This window comes from Cylas formicarius, unplaced genomic scaffold (assembly GCF_029955315.1).
Source record: "Cylas formicarius isolate icCylForm1 unplaced genomic scaffold, icCylForm1.1 PGA_scaffold_1__22_contigs__length_36826433, whole genome shotgun sequence".
NCBI lineage: Eukaryota > Metazoa > Arthropoda > Insecta > Coleoptera > Brentidae > Cylas > Cylas formicarius.
The window spans coordinates 10,876,790-10,896,254 of NW_026844264.1; the positions used below are offsets into that span (position 1 = coordinate 10,876,790).

Here is a 19,465-nt window from a genome sequence, read left to right on the forward strand (position 1 = left end):
GTAGTTGCTATATTTAATAGTGTCCAGAAAACCAAAACCCAACGAAACAGATAACCATTTTATGGCATGTCAAAGGGGAATTATTTTGTAAGTCCGCTGTAACTACATCGTTGTATGTTGCTTATCTGGTGTACGTATTAAATAATTCAGTTCTCACGGTGGAATGTTTCTCAGCGGAAATTTTCCAGATGTTCAGATAAACGACGATATTTAACGATTTTTCGCTAAAATATTAACTAATTTCTCCAGCGATTTAATAAGAATTTCGGGAAAAGTCGTTATAACTACCTTAATAGACTTTATCGCAAACATACCAAGATTTAGTTGTACTGTTGTACTCATGACTTCAATTAACAGTATTATTATTTTTTTATTTTTATATGATCGTTACAAATATAAAATACAATCTGGATTTTTTGTTATTCAGAATTAATTCTATATTTAAGGTACTTATGGGTACTTAACTACCAAGTCGGTTATTCATTATTTAATCTATTTAAACTGAGGAAACTTAATAATTTAGTTGGTAGCTCGTCGTTTTGACTTTTCATTGAATCATCGATTATTTTCACGAGGGTCAAACAAATTACAAAGTTGCGCGCTACGTTAGTAATGAATAATTTAAAACGACTGATGATTCGTTTTTTTTTTGCGTAGAAAAGTCGATCGTTAACAAGCGTTGTCAAATATTTATTTCTATGAATTTTTTCTATGTTGAAAGTAATCCCAACTGCTGATACTTATCAGCATATACTTAAATTAACGAGTCAGCAAAAAAATAAAATATTTTGCACTCTTTCTCAAATTTTATAAATTTCATAGTTGATCCACAGCTTTTCTTCTGTATGAAGATTAAAATTGTGTTTTGCAGTGTTGGAACGTTTTCCTCATCTGCATCAAAACTGCGAAATAAGAGAAAATAAAATATAGTTTTAATTCAATTCAATGATGCGTTTCACAAAAAATTTTGGGCTTGACTGCTAGGATCATTCGCCCATTGCCGACTTCCGTCGAGGATCTTCGCTTTTGGTTGGTCATGGACAAACACGTACAAAGAAGAAATATAACCAATATTTGCTCAACTAGCAAAAAAAAATTTTGTCCGATACCAAAAAAAACCGACATCCCCGCGCTTCTGCCGCGGACCATCCGGGCCCATCCGGCCCCCATACCGGCGTGAACGGGGAAAAACGAAGGGGTCGGGGACAATTATCACATTAAAACATTCACTAAACACTGAAAACACTAAATGCACCCAGCCGATTTCAATTTTTTTTGACGATTACAAAGGATTCTGTAGGGAGCGAACGGAGGTTAAACCGCCGCGTGCAACGCTCCACTACAGAATCCCTAAAATATAGTTTATAAAACATATATTCTTTCTTCCACCTGCCTCAAGTGGTTCTCATTTTAAGAGGATTAAGGAAAAGCATAGAAAATTTATTACGGGGGATTTTCCAACACTTGCAGTGTTGGAAAATCCCGGCGACATCTGATAGTAAGTAACTGGAACTACCCAAACGCTGGAAATAAAAGTTTTATTTTGATTTCCGTCGTAAGGGTGGCAGCACCATTGAAAAGAAAAAAATTTGTTCATTACTCAACAAACTCTGAAAAGGGCTTGAGATATTAGCCTCAGTCGTATTGCCTCGATTTCTGGTAGATACATGTGACACAAAAAATTATATCGCTTTCTTTTTCTTATAAAAAGTGGATAGGATTGGGCAAAAGTCCCTGGCAATCTTCTCCATCGGAGTGAGACACAACTAATAAAAGAAGAAAATATTTCTCATAATCTGGCCGAATGATCCTTGCAATACTGGCAAGTAGCAGCAAATTTTTATCTATGCTGAAATCAGTGAGGGTTAGAAGATTATTAAATTAGTTATATTTACCCAAGATTTTTTCTTAATTAGTTTTAATCTTTGTTTTGAATTTCCGATTTCAACAATGAATCTATGTAAGGTTCCAGTTCCTGTTGAAGACAGAGATGGTGATAATAGATGGTTGTGTATTGTAAGTAGTAATGCTAGCAAATCAATCACAATTTTAAACTATTTGTTCTAGCATAACCGATTCTTGTCGGAAACTAGAGAGAAAGATGCCGATGTTATCTTCATTGGAGACTCTATTATACATGCATTGCAACACACTGATGTTTGGAATGATTTGTTTGCTCCTTTACATTGCTTAAATTTTGGAATACACCGTGATAGAATTGAAAATGTACTGTGGCGAGTAATGAATGGCGCATTAGATAACGTTAAACCTAAAGTAGTATAGTAGATTCTGCAAATGCTGTAAATTTGGCACTTTTTTTTATAGGTAATTGTACTTCATGTAGGGACAAACAATTATAACAATTCCCCGGAAGAGATTAGAGATGGGATCATTGAAATTATTAACGCTATTAGGGATAGACATCCCAATATTTACATTGTTATACCTGTAAATTGATTATGTTAGTTTTGGCATGTGTCATATTCATTACTAGGTGATTTGTAGACTTTGCTTCCCAGAGGTCAGAATCCTAACCCGTTACGAGAGAAGTTTGAAAAAGTTAATGAACACTTAAAAGCCAGCATAGAGAGCTTAGCTAAAGTAGAGTTAGTTTCTATTGATAAAGGATTTGTTCAATCAGATGGTAAAGTTTGTGACAAACTTGTCTAAATATTTTTCATTTTCCTTTATACTTTTAAGGTACAATTAGTCACCATGACATGCATGATTACCTTTTACTAACCAATGCAGGAAGCAAAAAGGCTTTTGAACCTGTGCATGAACTTTTACTGCAGCTGCTCGGCGAGGGCGAATCTGAAAAAGATTTAACCCCTTCGGAATAACCATAATTTTCACTTTGGTGAAGCTCCTAAAGAAAATTTGATACAAAATAACTATAACACTTTTATGGCGAGGATTTGATTCAAAATGAATTTGTGTTAAATTTGTTGGAAGATCTCCTAATTTCAGGTACCTGTGTGACTTAATTGATTGCAACTTAATTTTTCACTTTTTATTATTGTTTTTCATATATTCAGGCATTTTTTGATATAATATTAAGTCCATAATTACAAATCATAAAAGAATTCAAGATATTTGCTCGAATTAATTCATTTGGTCTGGTTTTTGAGATTTTTTTTATACAAAACCATTTTATTTCCAATATAGTCTGGACCAAAGAAAATTTTAATCATAACCCATTAAGTTTCTCATCTTTTAGTGATTTTCTTTCAACAAAGGTTAGGTTTGCAATTTGCAATACTTTTGTTTTTCAGCTCTCACAAAGAGAAATATTAGTTATTTTTTGTAAATAAAAGGAAGTGTTTTTAAAGTTAACAGAGGTAATGTTATTACATTCAAAGTTTGGTTGGTGCACCCTATACCAAACATCCAAACATTCCAAAAATTTCGCGAAATGACGCTTTTATTTATAACTCATCTTTTCACATACCTTATATAAGAACAAGATATATTATGCTAGTGATCTTCATATGCTCTGAAATTTTGTATTTTTTTTAATGGCTTTTTAAGCTGTTATGTGATAATTAATGCAACAATAAAGTTGTAATTTTTTATTTAATCGTTGTTTTTCCCAATTCTTCCTTTATTATAGTAAAAAGTTGATTTGACTCATAGCCTAAAAGTTATGCTTTTTAACTCCCAAAACTATCAGTCATGCAAAAATGCACTTCCCCGATTATGCCCTTTTTTATAGATTAGTAAAGAAAATTTAAAATAACCAATGTATCATGCATTGATTTATTTATTAACAATCAGAGATTTGATCATTATTGTTAACCTTGTATTAATAGGTAAATTATAATTATTTCTCATACATAATTTGAAAGATGGCGAAAAGTTGGTTACTTCAAGTCTGTATTGGAATAATCAAAACTAAATAGGTAGACTTCAGAATGGGATTAGAAATTCAAAAGCACAAGAAACTTGTTCAAACGCAATTTATTACAAGTTTCCCATTAAAACGTTGTTAGAGCTATGACTATGTTTACACCAAGTTGGTACAGCGATTCAGTGGCGTCAATTTTACAAATGACAACATTTATCCATCAAAGAAAACAGCTTTGGAATGCAGTTTTTTCACTGCTCAGAATATCAAGGAGCTTACAATTCATAAACTTTTTAAAAACATTAAACTTATATTATGTTAAAACACAGCAGTTTAATAGCTATGTCACCTAAAGTACGAATAATATATATAAAAATTGTTTAAAAAACATATAGAATAAATATAAAACAATAAATTAAAAACAAACGTCTGCCATTTTCTTTCTGGGAAAACGATATTTAATACTAAGGCGTCGGGAAATGAAAGAGAGAACATAAATGGGTTCACATTACACATATATAGATATCACTACCAAATAGAATCACAAATGTTACACAACAACATGGTTATCAAAAATATGTCTCGGCGTCCCCGTGTTGCATAAAAAACATACAAAAGAGCAATCGCAATCATTCGCTCACACCATCAGGCTGTCTAAGCTACATTCGGAGGGTTTCGAATTCAGTCTTGATTGATTATCACCGGTTTGCTGCACGAGTTCTGTGCTTACGTTATCCAGTCGTCTCTTTGGTGGCAGGTGCTTCCTAAGATTCAACCAAAACTTGCTGTCCTTGGATCTCTCCCACAAAATTAAATTCATCGATCTGGTCAGGGACGATAATGTTTCTCCAACTGAATTTTTGGTCTCGTTTTTACTGGCCGGCAATTCTTTGAGGGCTACGCAAATCAGTTTCGACTGGCCTATTGTTTGGAGCTGCTTCAGAGCTTGGTAAAGGTTGGAGGAAGCCCAAGTTTCGTTCACCGCGGCTGGTGAGATCACTGATATTATACGGCGTGACGATTCGGAATCCCTGGCTAATTCCAAAGACCCTAAAATGAAAACATCTTTTATAATTTTGTGCATACCAGAAATCTGGATAAAGTTGGTAAATAATTATTAAAAGTATTAAACTAAAAGTTAATAAGGATAATCAGTAGAAGCATAGATCAAAGAGACCTAGACTTCTCGGCCGCTTGTTTATTGCGCCATCTACAAATCGAAAGCCGAAGAATCGAAAAATCCCCAGCTTATGGCCGCTTCAGAACAAAAAAAGGATACAACTTAAGAGTCGTTGTTAGTGAAATCATTAACAATTAACTAATACTAGTCAAGTATGATTTCCGATACTAAAATATTTGGATAACAGCTCATATGTGTCAGATAAAAGAATATTCAGTTTATTAGTGTAAAGTAAACTTGGCAACATTGCTCTAGAATACAAAATGAAATCGGGTAAAAATGACATCTGCGTAAAAATTAGTGATTAGCTCAGAAATAGCAGAATTGCATTTAGTACAGATTCATAATTGATAAGTTTTACTTTTACTTACAGTTCGAAATATCGGTTGAAAACTCTTTGTAAAGGCACTTGTACCCGAATCGACTTTCCAGATTCGGTATCAGTACGCCTAGCGCTAGTTCGGCATCTTTAGGAGCGAAGACTACAAGCACGTCGTTGATGTTGCCGTCGTTTTCCTCGGAGGGTCCAAACGAATCCTTCAGCCAAATTTGAAATTTCAAACTGAATTGCCTATGCAGGATGAACGCGGCGGTCAACAGCAGCGCCAACGCGGCGGAAAAGAATAATATTTCCTTTATCGGCGGCGGATTTGGATCCACATATTCCACAACTTTGACTGAAATAAAAACGGAGATAATTAACTGTGAGTTCTCTTGCTTTTAAAATTATATACCGTGTTCTAAGAAAAACACTTTAAAATGCCTCAGACATGCTCCATTACACCAGTGTTAACATTATATTTTTATTCTTGTCTTGTATGGTTTTAGAAAGGCCTTTTCATTGTTCGTTTTTTTATTGGGAGACGGAATCTAGTTATTAAAAAAAACGAAAAACAAAAAGTCTTTTATATTTCTCACTGCTTAATAAAAAAATGAAAAAGTCAGGGGCAAATTGATGTTCAAAAATATATCCTTTAAAGTTTGGCACTCTTTTTGCCCTTAAATCACTGAAAAATTGAAATCGTGAAAATTAACATATTATTTAAGAAACACCATGTATATTTTTAAATAATAAAATAAAATTTTTCATAGATAAAATCTCGTCAGTTATTTTACTACCAAACATTTTTTTTTATGTTCCAGTAACTTTAGGTGTTTATTTTAAATTGATAACTGTAACTGATATACACATCAGGAGTTTAAATGTCATCTAAAAAGGAGTGTTTTTTAAACGCATAAATTATGCGTCAGACGATCTATAATATGAAAGTGGCATATCTGATTTTACACTATTACTTTGATTGAATTTGTGAATCAGAAATGATGAGCAATGTCATTTCTCGCCTTATTTTATATAGGACTTTACTCATATATGTTTGTATGTTCTTGTTTGTTTAAATATTTAGCACGTTTTCTTTCTTTTCTTATCTGAAACAAGTAGTACTGGTTACTTATGTGATTGTGAGTAAAATTTTTGTTTAGTTCACAAAAATTAAGTAACACAATGTGTCCTAGATTCGTTTCTCTATACAGGGAATGCTGCTCCCATTGTAGCTACAGCAAAAGTTAAATGGGGAAAGTTTCAGATGGCTTAGTGGCGTTGATGACCGTCTGCAGATTTAGCATCGGTCACTTGGTTTTTGCAATATCAACAAAAAACCGAAAATCACGGATTTCGTTTTTCGATAGTAATTCCAAAGCGGTTAAATTGACAGCTGTCAAAATGTGACATTGTTTTGACACTTTTTTAAGACGAGTAAAATAGCACGTATGACATGCCTCAGTCGTCTTTTCTTATCTCGCAACTCGCCTTACCTTTCATTTATCTAAGGGTCGCCATAATTGGATTTTTCGATTTTTATTACCAGCGTAAAATTTTTAGTTCAGTGATATCTCACAAGTGCTCAAAAAATTTTATCACACTTCGTAAGGTTAGGGATATTCCGATACTAGTAAATAAGAGTAGGTACTCGATACTTTTGATTCGATACCAAGTATTTATAACATCGAATCAATCTTGCGATACTTACTCGGTATCGAAACAAAAGTACTTGGTATCAAATCGAATCAGCCTCACCATTAAAAAAAAAAAACCGATCGCATCAGACAAACATAATCTCTATCAGATCTATGGTGACGCGTTGTCTCGCGCCAGCCAAGCCGAACTCATCTGACTTCACTCGACCGAGCTCGAGACAAAAGCGAGAAAGACGTCCGCCCTTCATTTTTTTTCATTGTCAACCAACATAAATTGTCAAACATACAAGAGAATGCTTACAAATAATTTTCTTTATTGTAATCATCGGCTTATTATTCCAATGTTATCATGGAGTTTTTTGTTTAAAGTACGTGCTTTATAATAAAAGTTTTCTTTTCCTTTTTAATTTTGTTTTAATTACTGTCCTTTAACGTTTATTAAAATAAATTAAAAAAAATTAAAGTGCTGAAAGTATCGATATGAGTAAGTATCGATGCTTTGGGAGTATTTATTTGAGTAGTATCGAAAAAAGATTTCAGTACTATCGAAATGAGTAGGTATCGATACTTTAATGGTATCGCAACATCCCTACGTAAGGTTAGGTCTTATTTTATAAGTAGACCATAATTTATTTGTCACTGGCTTTGACACGCTATTTCACTTATCTTCAAAAAGTGTCTGAATTATGTCATATTTTGGCAGCTGCCAATGTATATACATGTGCTGTTTTTATGTTTAATTTTATTATTATTTTGTTCGCTTAAAGCTACTAAAATTGACCCGCTAACCTTTTTCTGTGACGGACACTCGCTTTTGAATAGTGTTCCCTGGTTTAGTGATGACGCAAGTGTACGTTCCGTAGTCTTGTTCATGGACCGCAGGAAATACGAGATATGTTCCGAACGTCTGACCGTCCTCTCTGAAAACAAAAAAAATAAAAACGTTACTACGCCATTTATAAAATAACAAATTGATAAAACGTCAAAACTTATTAATACCATATCGAAATAAACCATGACTCAAAACGTTACGGGCTATAAATGCTGGGTAATGGATTGATGTTTGGGATTATTCACTGACATCGATCACAAAAACGCTATTTCGATGTAAGGAATATGTCACACTTTAGTTGAAGATAGATTTCCTGGTGCCGTTAGAAATAAAAAACATTAGAAGTAGTGAAAGTAATAAAATTAAAAAAAAATGCATATTAAAAACTGGTAAAAAAGATATGATAAATTACCAACTTTGCTTTTTACTTTTAATCCTACGTAGACTTTAGTTGGTTGTTGGTAAAAAAGTGTGCTGTATCTAATTTACCACCCTGTAATGAAAAATGATACAATATAAAGCGCTTTATCAAAATTAATCTTTTTACAAGTTATCAATTTTTGTTTATTGTATTATACAGTTTAAATGCAGGCCTCGGCAAAAAGTTGGCGACACATCAAAAAGTCGTTAAAATAATTAACGATATTTTTTATGGGATTTCCCAAGTAAGGAATTTTTTTAATAGGTCGCACATAGTAAACTCTAATTTACTTCCCATTATTGAGAATAGATAAAATTCCACAGTGAACATTCACTAATTCACACGTCTCGGAATACCATTCACACCTGTACAGTTATAACTCGGTTATTTTAGAGAAATGTCAAAATTAAAAGAACATATATTATTTTAAGGAGGAATTTCGAAAAACTGGGAATAAAATCGAAATAGATGTTAAAATTTTGAAGTTACGATTTCCGATACGCTACTAACAATAATAATTGTCAAAAGTGTCATATCACAACAGTTTCATTTTTCGTTAAAAATAAATGAATATTATGTTATAATAACCAAGACGAACAAAGTCTGTGATACGTACTGTCTGTATTTTTTATTGCCAATTTGATTACTACGAAACCACAATTTTCGCTAACAAAACAGCATAAGCATGATTTTATGAATTAAAAAAAGGGAGAAAATTTAATGATAATAATAATAATAAATAATAACAAATAAGAAAAGGTCTCAGATTTCTTATGCAGAAAGCAGCCATTCTGCAAACATGCTACATAATTCACAAATTTTCATTGACACATAGTAAGGTAAGAGTAATAAAAATCCATAGGTCTTAAATTTTGAAAAAAAAAAAAAACAGATGTAGAGCTCAACATAAATGAGCATTCTGGTAAGATGAAGCAGTTGAAATTAAACAGCAAGTCTACTCACTAACAAGTGATGAACCGTGTAGAAGCATGTCTAACACAACTACAAAGCTATTGTATTGTCAAACGAAACAAGCAAAAATTTGTATGATACAAAAACCTAAACGAAAATATCATTTAACTACAGTCGAACTTCGATAACTCGAATTTTTGATAAGTCGAACCAAATTGGTTGGCAATAGCGTCAAAAGTAGGAAATGCGTGTTAGTTTGTCTTGATTACTCGAACTTCGATTACTCGAATATCTTGATAACTCGAACGAAACATTTGGTGCCAACTTCGATAAGTCGAATTTTCTCGGAGAACCCTCTAATTACGACCGATGTTAACCTGTCTTCTTAACGTATCTATGCAAGCAGTTCAGTTTCTGTGTTTCCTAAATTCACTTGTATGACTTACTAGTTAATACTAAATACTGTCCCTATTCAATTTACACATTATATTAAAGACATTTTTGCATTTGTTGATATGTCATCAAAACGTACGTTAAAAGCTTTGTCTGTTAATCAAAAATTCAAGGTTATAAAAGAAGTAGAAAGTGGCTCAAAAAATAAAGATGTAGCTGTTAAGTATGGGATTTCGGCAAGTACAGTGTCTACAATTTTGAAAAATAAACATTCAGTCATCACCGCAATGGAACGTTTCGAAGAAAACAAAAACAATAACATTACACTAATGGATTGTGTTGACGACGTAACTACCGCATGGAATATCGACGTTAAGCCTGAAACAATTACCAATTGTTTTAAAAAAGCCGGTTTTGGTCAGTATTCTGAATGGGAAGAAGAAGATGAGATTCCCTTGATTTTCCTAAGTGAACGCCTGAAAGAAAAGAGTTAAGACGAAATCCAAATAGAAATCCAGTTTAAAGCTTGGACAAACATTAGAGGTATAGCAGAAGGTAGCACCATCAACGATTTTATACATGTGGATGAGGATATTGTTACTTCAGAGTTTCCTACTGATGAAGATATTATCGAGTCCTGCAGATCCGAACCGGTACAGTTAAACATCGAAGATGACTGCAAAAGTGACACGATGGAGGAGAAATTGGAACATGATTCTCAGCAACCACCTTCAAATGAATTGGTTGAAAATTCGTTGATTTTCTTGCGTTCCTATTTGAAAACCAATGAAAACACAACAATTGTTTAAATAAAATTGAAGCTTTTGTTGAAAACCAAAATAAGAAATCCGGTCGTCAGTCACAAATAACTGACTTTTTTCCAGTGAAAGAGTAAATTTTAATATGTACATACATATGTATGTATATATGTGCATACATACTATGTTTATATATACTGGGTACATATACAATACATTTGTATGTACATATATTATGTAAATACATACATACATACATGTGTACTACTATTTCATAATTTTCTTTTTTTTGTTCAAAAATCATAGATATTAGGGCGTTTATGTAACGCCCTAATATCATTCATTTTAAAAAATGAATGAATAAATATCATTCACAAAAAAGTACATGCATTTGTAGTTTTTATTGATAACTCGAAGTCTTGATAACTGAAGTCTTGATAACTCGAAATTTTCATGTATCAAATCGCAGTTCGACTTATCGAAGTTCGACTGTACGTTAAAAGTAACTAGACATTGTTCTCACTTTAATTTCGGATTTTTTTTTTATTACTCTTTTAAACAAGTTTAGGCAACATTTCCTAACCTAAAACTAGATTTTTACATCAGTCACGTAATAGTGTTAACTGGAGAGCTTTATGCAAAATTTGAAACGAAAATAGGAGCAGCACATATGTATTGTTTGTTACGTAAATGATGTTTCAAAAAACATACAGCAATGCTCGGCGGTACTTCCGTTATCTAAATAAAGTTAAAAAGTTCATACATGGTATGCTATATAGCTGCAATGAAGGTAATAGTGGTCCTTGTCATCATTTCTTTAGTATTAATTTTTTTTAGTTTAAGTTTATTTTTATCAAAGAGTCCAAAAAATAAATGTGTATAAAATTACATTTTTGTGAAGAAAATTTGCAAAAATGTCTTTTTTTTTGGCTCTAAAACGGGGCAAGAAACGAAAATAAATCAAGAGTCAAAAAAGTTGCACTTGTAGTGGTCTATTGAAAGCAAATAACAATAAAAATGCAAAAAAGTCAGTCAGTTAAGATATCTGCCGGGACGGCATTGGACTTTACAATTTTAATCAAGTTAAAGCAAAATTAGCCCTTTACCATTATGACGTTGCCAAATTTCACCAAATTGGGACAAAAAATAATTAGTATAATCGAAAAAAACTCTGAAAACACCTCATTCCTGAAAACTAAGCATTTTGGGACTTCTTTTATGAAAACATTTTCTCCTTTTTTATGACCAAATGAACGTTGGTGTATGTTTTTAAAACACTCTGTATGTAGCCTTTGTTATTGGGGTGCCACATTTTTCCGGTTGTTCTCTTCAAACTTGTTGCATTACAAATACAATTTTAATTTTTTCTTTGCTCGCCCATACCTCCCAAACACTGCAATGAATCATCCCGTATAGTAACAAAGAATTTCCGCTGGTAGTTTCGTTCGCCAGGCTCATGTAAGGTTACGCGTGTGATAAACTTGGCAAAATACTTGTCGTCCGTGTCGCTCAATATATATTCCTCGAAACGAAGAAAGAAAAAAAAGCGCATGAAATGACTGGTTCGTGTTCATATAGCTCGCTCCCGCATTATTTACACTCCGTGCACTCGCGAACGTTATTGTTTTCTTCGACAAAGCGTATCGAATGGTTCGCGCTGATTTCATCGTCCCGGCCGTTTTTCGCAGTTTCGAATTTCCGGGGAACGAACTCTCCTCTATATAGTGTCCACTCTCTCCTTTTGTTACACGCGAACACGTGTGTGAAACAAATGTAATGTATGCGGAGTGAGTCATGACTCCTCCATCCACAGACTAATGAAATATATTCTACATAAATTTTAATTTGTAAATCGTCAAGGGCTGGTGGGTTCAATTGACGAACTTTTTTTACATAAAATCAAAACTTAAACATTTAAGATCACTTTATGCAATAAGTTTGATAAAAGCTATTTTAGACTCGAGTGCTTAACAAACGAGTGACGGGAGAAGTTTATCAACGTGATGGCTACTATTCTTTTTCTATGATCATTACTTTTTGGGAAAATTTCTGCAAAACAGCGCGAATACATTCACTGATTGACATGTGATACGTGTTTGTCAGTTCTCTTGGTTGCCTCACAGCCGGAAACGCCTGGGGACGATCTGTTCCTACAAAGAAATTAGACACGGCCGTTCAAGATTCCTGCAGCAAGATAACCTACCAAAATGAACCAATTGTATTCATTGGCTGGTATTGCTCCGCCTCACGTTAGAAGATCCTCCTCCGAAGAGCGGGACAAACAAAGCAATGATCAGAGACAACAACTATCCAATCATCAAGACGACTGAAATCTAGGCAAAATTTCATAAACGCAATTCAACTATCAACAGAGTTCAAAGAATGGCTTTGGAAAAAGGAATACCCGGACGCGCTCAATCAAGAGGAACTTCTTCCCTCGGGCTCTCATCTCACAAACCGACAAACAATCTTCGGAGATATCCATTGGTGAATACGCCTCAAGAATACTCCCAAAAACGACACCGTTGCTTTATATACTGAATTCTGGATGAGCGAGATATGAAATTTATCGTGTCTTATGTCTTTTATTTATTGTAAAATGTGATTGTGAAATGACAGACATGTTTTTATATATACATGTATTAATTTAAGGTTTGATAGTGATGCAATGGAGATATTAGGGTAGGGAGTGGAAATGTTTTTGCGGACTAGGTACAATTCATCCAGGAAATGTTTACATGACGTTGTCAACTTATGAGGAAGTAATTGAAAATATTTTAAAAAATCTTTTTTCCTATGAATTACTACGCCTTTATACCATACGCATTTACTAAGAGTTTAGTATGTGCTTGTTAATTTCGAAAAACGATTATATCGAATTTTTCAACAGTATGTACGCTCGTATAAAAATTGTATATCTGACAGTAAATCCTAGGGGACCGAAATGATTAGCATCGAAAAAAAAATTGTTTTTGTCTGTCCGTTCTCCGTTCTCGTCCTTTGGTTTTTCCTGAATAACTTTCGAACCGTTGGAGCTACAAAATTGAAATTGGCCTCCTTTTTAACCCACTACGAGATATATAACCTTATAAGTAAACGCCTCGATCATACATCATACATGCAGCTTTGTCCCGTGACGGGAAGTATTTAAAAAAAATAAAAATCGCGTTTGCAAGAGTCTACAAAAAAAACATTTTTCAAAAACCGTTTATAAGACCAAAAAAATTCTTGAACCAGAAGACGCAGAAGATACTGCTCCATAAACTTTAATACTTGACAATTTTTCAAAAATATACAGAGTGCACTGCAAATTCAAAAAAAACTGAGTTCTCCTATTAATGAAAATTGGTTATAACTGAAAGATTATGATTCAGATGTCACTTTTTTTACATTGCGATATAGCCCGCATAGACAGCTATGTATTTTAGCTTTTGTATTTTAGGTTTTCACCTATTGTACAGGATGTTCCCGATATTCCGTGCTATATAAAAAATGTGTTAAGTGTCTTAAATTTGAAGATATTAACTTCAAATTTAGCAGTGAAGTATAGATCCGTATCCACATTTAAACAGTAGAAATTGGGTACAATCAAATTTTACCAAGTTTTTTTTTGAATTTTTGAATTTTTTTGGTAACTTTGACTTTGACAGAAAAATATGTTTTTCTCCATAATCGTTCATCCGATCGGCAACATTCTTTACCCAGTAGACGCGGAAGGTCCAGTGGAATAATATTTATTTCAAGCATTTTTTCGAATATACACAGGATTTTCAAATGATAGGCAAACATATAAAAGCCCTAGAAAATTGTTCTTTGACAGAGTAAATTATTAATAGCAAATCAAAAATCGTAAAAAATATTAATCGGTTCAAACAGTGTCAAGAGCTGCAATTTTTGTTTTTCTGGTTTTCGTCTATCACATACGCTCCTCGCAATATTTGAAAAAATCCGTATTAAAATCGTTATTTTGGGGGCTCAGTCAATGCGTGATGACGTCATTGATTATTACGGCGCACTGCATAGTTTCAAATGAGGTGCTCCACATTCAACGGTTTCCTTCCACAATCATTGGCAAAACTGATGAAAACTACACTCAAAATAATGATCAATTAAAAGTTAGCAAAAATAAAAATCTTTTTTTACAAAGGAGAAAATGCACGCGTGTATACTTGGCTGCTTACTCCGAGTGGAATGGACACTAGTAGGTTAGTCCAGTTAAGCCTTCGTATAGTGTGGTATTTTACGGAGGATATGTATTCAATTCGCATAGTTGTCAAAATTTTCTGATATTAGGTTAGTTGATAATTAAAAAAAAATTACATCTTTAAACAAAGCAATGGTCGTTTGTAGTAGGTAAAGTCTGTTCATAGATATAAAAAACTGACTAACTGATACGAATTAAGGAAAGACCCGGACAAGCTGTAAGAATGAAATATGGCCGAATAGGTCCGTACTTTGCTTAGAAATTAATTATTTGGGGTTTTGTTAGGAAAGATACTAAACAATATTTATTTATTTATGTATGTATTTATGTTTAAATCTAAAATAAAATTACAAATTATTTTTATTACCTACTTCAATTACTTAAAATTATTCACATAATATATCAGTATCACTATCGCTATCATCGCCTGTTCTAATTATTATTTGTTCGATATTATTTGCAATATGGATATACGATTGTTCTGCTTTTTCTATAAGTTTAACAGAATTTGCCCATCTTTGTGAAGGGATGTTAAAAACTTCGATTTCTCTAAGTTTGAGGACATGGGAGTTAACACGTGAAAAAACATTTGTACAACACAAACATTGTAGGTTCAAGCTTTGTAGAACTTCAATTAATTGCTTTTTGGTATAATCTTCGTGAAAAGATCCATTAAAACTTGCGTTTTGTCAATTTTTTTAAATCTAAAACTCATGTGTTGAATACACTTCCATACGGTAGTTCTGCCACATTTAACACCGGTTTCATCTTTTTGTGTTCGCTGAAATGGGATTATTCAAAATTTTCCATACAGTTTATGTTGGAATTTTCGTCAATGTGGTCGTTTCTTCTAAAGATGCTTGCTTGCTGGCACCACGTTCAATGAGAGTCAAATAAACATTGTTTATAACTTTCTTAGTCTTAATAGAATAGTGTTTTCTACATTTGGGCGGGAGCATCTCCTGAGATACACTAGACTCGCACATATTTTGCATAATTCGCACACGAATAATTAACACACGCTGTATTACACACGAAATAAGAATGATTACTAATAAACTTAAACAAAGTAGTATACCAAACCAAAGAATATTAAACACACGTAGGTATAAAATTATTTTCTATTACGGACCACAATTTTACCTGAATTTAAATTCCGAAAATTTAGGTAATAATCTTGTTGCATTGTATGTTAATGACCACCCTTGGATAACCCCATTCACAAGCAATTGGTCACTTTCTTATATCTATGAACAGACCATAGCTTTCGAATCCACCATGCGATAGAGAATCGGATTTCTAGTCAGACGCATTAACCGACAGGCCAAGACTAAATCTGTTTGAAAGTTGAACTATTTCTGATGATGTCTCATGCGTTTAATGTAGTGACATTAAATTTTCAGGATTTTATGCACTCATTTGGCATAGTTAACAAAATTTTTCGATATTAGGTTACCTTATAATTAAAAATTAAAAATCAAACGAAAACGCTTAATAATGTTTAATTATAAAAGCGGAAATAAAAACAAAACTTTGGTCTGTCACTTCATAGAAAAAAAAATGCATGCTTTTAAATAACAAAAGTGTGTAATTTGATATTTAGATTCGGTCTATTATGTGCACAAAATTTATTATTAATTGAAGGGCCTCGAAGACACTAGGGCTCATGGTTTTTATTGTTTTTTATGCTCACCTAATTGCCCACTAACGAGAACTGGAACTACTATAAAACTAGGTAATTAGGACCGAACAAAAGCGTCGTCGAGAAGTCTGTCAAATACTAACTACAAAAATTGAAACGAAAGAGCCGCAAAGGGGCAAAGTAATCGAATTAAGTCGAAAACCTATTGACAGGCCGCTGGCAAAGGAACAGTAACGAAGTAGAAAAAAAATTAAGCGACCGATAAATAAAAGATGATCGCGAATTTGTATTTCTTGTCTCTTTACCTCATCCACGGACGGTTTTCAGTTCAACGCTTGGTTGTCGGTTTTTGTTTTCGTTTGGTCGCGCCGCTCTTCACCACCAATTACGGATAATTACACCACTTTTTGCCGGGACATTTAGCTCCGGACCTACGCAACCCGGTTAGATGAGCGGAATTATTGAAATTACTGGGAGGCAGTTTGACCAATTCGCCGAACGAAAATTTACAAAACGAAGTCGAGTTTCAACGTCAATGCTGAATTTCATAAAAAATGAAGAATGACAATGGAGAATTGGTTAAATTATTAATGGTGTCACCCGTCCTTCCTTCCGATATTAAACCTAATCGTCGACAGAGAGATATAATATTGGATACGTTACGTAAATAAACGAAGATAAATCAGGGAAGCCTGAAATTACGGTGTTGTTAAGTTTATTTAACTTTACCCAAAAATAGAAGCTAATCAATTTCTTTTTTATTAGTTTTTAAGTCTAAAAGTCTAGTGTAAATCGCGATTTAAATTGACCAAAAACCTTACTTTCCAAAATATAAATAATGACATCATATATATATATATATATATATATATATATATATATATATATATATATATATATATATATATATATATATATATATATATATATATATATATATATATATATATATATATATATATATATATAATGTTTTGTTTTAGTCCTTCACGGATGGAACTATGTGTATTGGTGGTAATCCGGGTGTTCATCCGGATTACCACCAATCCGGAAATATTTATTATTATTATTGTGGATAAGTAATAATAATTAATGTTAAAGCATTTAATTTGAAATTTAAACTGAAAACTGATACTATATTAAGTTTTCCTAACCTAAGCAATCTAAAGTAAATGGTGTCTAGGTGTTTATAGCTATTCGTAATTGGAAGGCCCTCCCCGACTCTATTAAAATCCTGGAGCGAGTATATCACGTTTTTCTCTATGTGTTCGTTACGCTTTTGAGTATAGTACAAACGTTTCCATTAAAATATGTAATAATAATTCTATAAATACTGTTTTATAGATGGCAAACGGCGAAACGTCTGCGGAAGATAATATCGCGTGTTTTATTTACGTGAGTTATAATTTTTGCGACCGGGATTCCACTCCTCTATTAAGTGGAAAAAACCGCACGCTGTCTGTCAGAAACAAACGCAGTAATCACGTATTCTGCGGTTTCGAAATGACCGGACAGAAACAATGGACATGGAATAACGTTTTGTTTTCGATATTGAAATGCACGCGGCGCGTTTGCATGTTTGCGTTTTTTCTTTAAAGGGACGGTGCGTACAGCAGTCAAAAATCCGTTGAAATATATGCAGGGATGTTGTTTTTCAAATAATATATCTGATACCTGGTCCAAGTTCTCTATGTACAACGTTTTTTTTTTTGAGGAACCTTTTCTGCTGTACCTATTTTTTCTCTCTTAACAGTTCTTAGTTACGAGCTGCGTTTTGCAATAAATATAGATTTGTAGAAGATGTCAACGTTCGAGGTGAAATTTCAAACAAACAGAACTCCTCAGCCTGCTAAAACCTGCAAATATTCATTATGGCGATCAGAAAAAAATCAAGTTGGTGATTTAAGAAAAGATAGAGATTTTTTAAGCCGTTTTATATCTTCAGTTAACATTGACGACACTGTAAACAAAGCGTGGATAATTATTTTTCCGTGTTGCCTGGTGTCTCGCGTGGTAAGGCCAAATAAAGTGCAAGTTTATGTTTACACAAGGTGACGCAATATATTTTAATTTTTTTCAGCATATTACTCATCATCTTACACAAAGCAATTAACAATTTTGTACTACCGCAGATACCAGATATCATTAATACCTCTCTGAATTTGGTTGCTTTAACAATGAAATTGTATATTTTTGTATATCGCATTATCTGCCAAAGCGATTATTGATATCTTTAATATACACCCGCAATCTAAGTTTCCGCCGCAAATATTTAAACAAGGTCTTTTTGTATGAAATCATAAGGCATTAACATAATCTTTAGTCCATAAAAGCCATTAGATCATATATATGACAAATTATGTCAAGCCGATAAAACAATTTATAGCGTTTATTCTGCCTAAGGCCGAATAACAGATTTTATTCATTCTCTCGAATCACGGGCCATTGGTTATTACACGCCCCTGCGTGCCAATGACGTCAGTTTAAATGTTGATTACATAAGAATTACATATAGCAGTTTTTGATGCAAGCATATAGCATATAATTGATTTGTCTCATATCCAAAAAAATGATGCTTTTGCTTCGTTTGTAAAATAAATAGTAGTTCTTCCTTACAATCTTCATAAATTTAGATTGTACAAGGTTTCTTGAATGAGGCGGGCAAAGAGTTGGTGGACTCGTTGTGCACAAATAATTTTTTGGTGATGCTCAGTCATTTTAAAGTTTTCCCCCATTCAACTAGAAATACGTTTCCAACTTGCGGTATCTGTACCTCCGACCGAGTTAAACAAGCTCAGTTGAAAAGAGAGATTCTTTGTTTTGGAATTGTTATTGTATATTATTTTTATAATACAGAGGGTATATATTATAAATATAAATTACCCTCAAACTCCTTATAATTTTTTCTCTCTTGTTTATTTTTGAGAGATTTTTACTATGTTTTTTAAAACAATATAAACCAAAAAGTTATTGCTAACTTCTAGATTCGTGCCAAGCAGGCTAACAATCTGTATTCTTGAACTGAGGAGGCTTTTACTTGATGAAAATCCATTTATCAAAATAAATAAGAACTAAAAGTTCAGATTTTCACGAAATTATATATTTTGACATGACAATTGTTTCGACAACACTGTGTCTTTATCAAATGTAATATTTACAAACTACCTGCTACTATATATACCGAAAAATGAGAGGTATTTAAATCTAATTGATCGTTAAGCAATACATTTGAATGTCTCATTTTGTTAATCTCCATGGCTTCCAATAAATTTAATTTTGTACTTTTTGTGGCTGTATGT

General features: G+C 33.0%; 2 protein-coding genes across 2 annotated transcripts in view; one reads left to right on the forward strand and one right to left on the reverse strand.

The window, feature by feature from the left end:
* Window positions 1-1,859: 1,859 nt before the first annotated feature.
* Window positions 1,860-3,575, forward strand: LOC132696920 (platelet-activating factor acetylhydrolase IB subunit beta homolog). Its single transcript, XM_060662062.1, has 5 exons — window positions 1,860-2,016; window positions 2,068-2,274; window positions 2,326-2,448; window positions 2,506-2,644; window positions 2,701-3,575. Exons 1-5 carry the CDS (start codon window positions 1,951-1,953, stop codon window positions 2,841-2,843), a joined length of 678 nt encoding a protein of 225 aa, XP_060518045.1. The 5' UTR covers window positions 1,860-1,950; the 3' UTR covers window positions 2,844-3,575.
* Window positions 3,576-3,873: 298 nt separating this feature from the next.
* The window catches only part of LOC132696919 (X-linked interleukin-1 receptor accessory protein-like 2), a 77,719-nt gene continuing 62,127 nt past the window's right edge, over window positions 3,874-19,465 (reverse strand). Inside the window, exons 5-7 of the mRNA XM_060662061.1 lie at window positions 7,794-7,924; window positions 5,399-5,704; window positions 3,874-4,897 (exon numbers count right to left, since the gene is read on the reverse strand). Coding sequence (XP_060518044.1) covers window positions 4,485-4,897; window positions 5,399-5,704; window positions 7,794-7,924 — 850 coding nt within the window. The 3' untranslated portion in view covers window positions 3,874-4,484. The remainder of the gene's footprint in view (window positions 4,898-5,398; window positions 5,705-7,793; window positions 7,925-19,465) is intronic.

Excerpts from the sequence above, each read along its gene's own strand:
- LOC132696920 (XM_060662062.1), top strand. The coding sequence starts at position 1,951 with ATGAATCTATGTAAGGTTCCAGTTCCTGTTGAAGACAGAGATGGTGAT. Across the intron at positions 2,275-2,325 it reads TAGATAACGTTAAACCTAAA|GTAATTGTACTTCATGTAGG; the intron begins GTAGTATAGTAG and ends TTTTTTTTATAG. Across the intron at positions 2,449-2,505 it reads ATATTTACATTGTTATACCT|ACTTTGCTTCCCAGAGGTCA; the intron begins GTAAATTGATTA and ends GGTGATTTGTAG.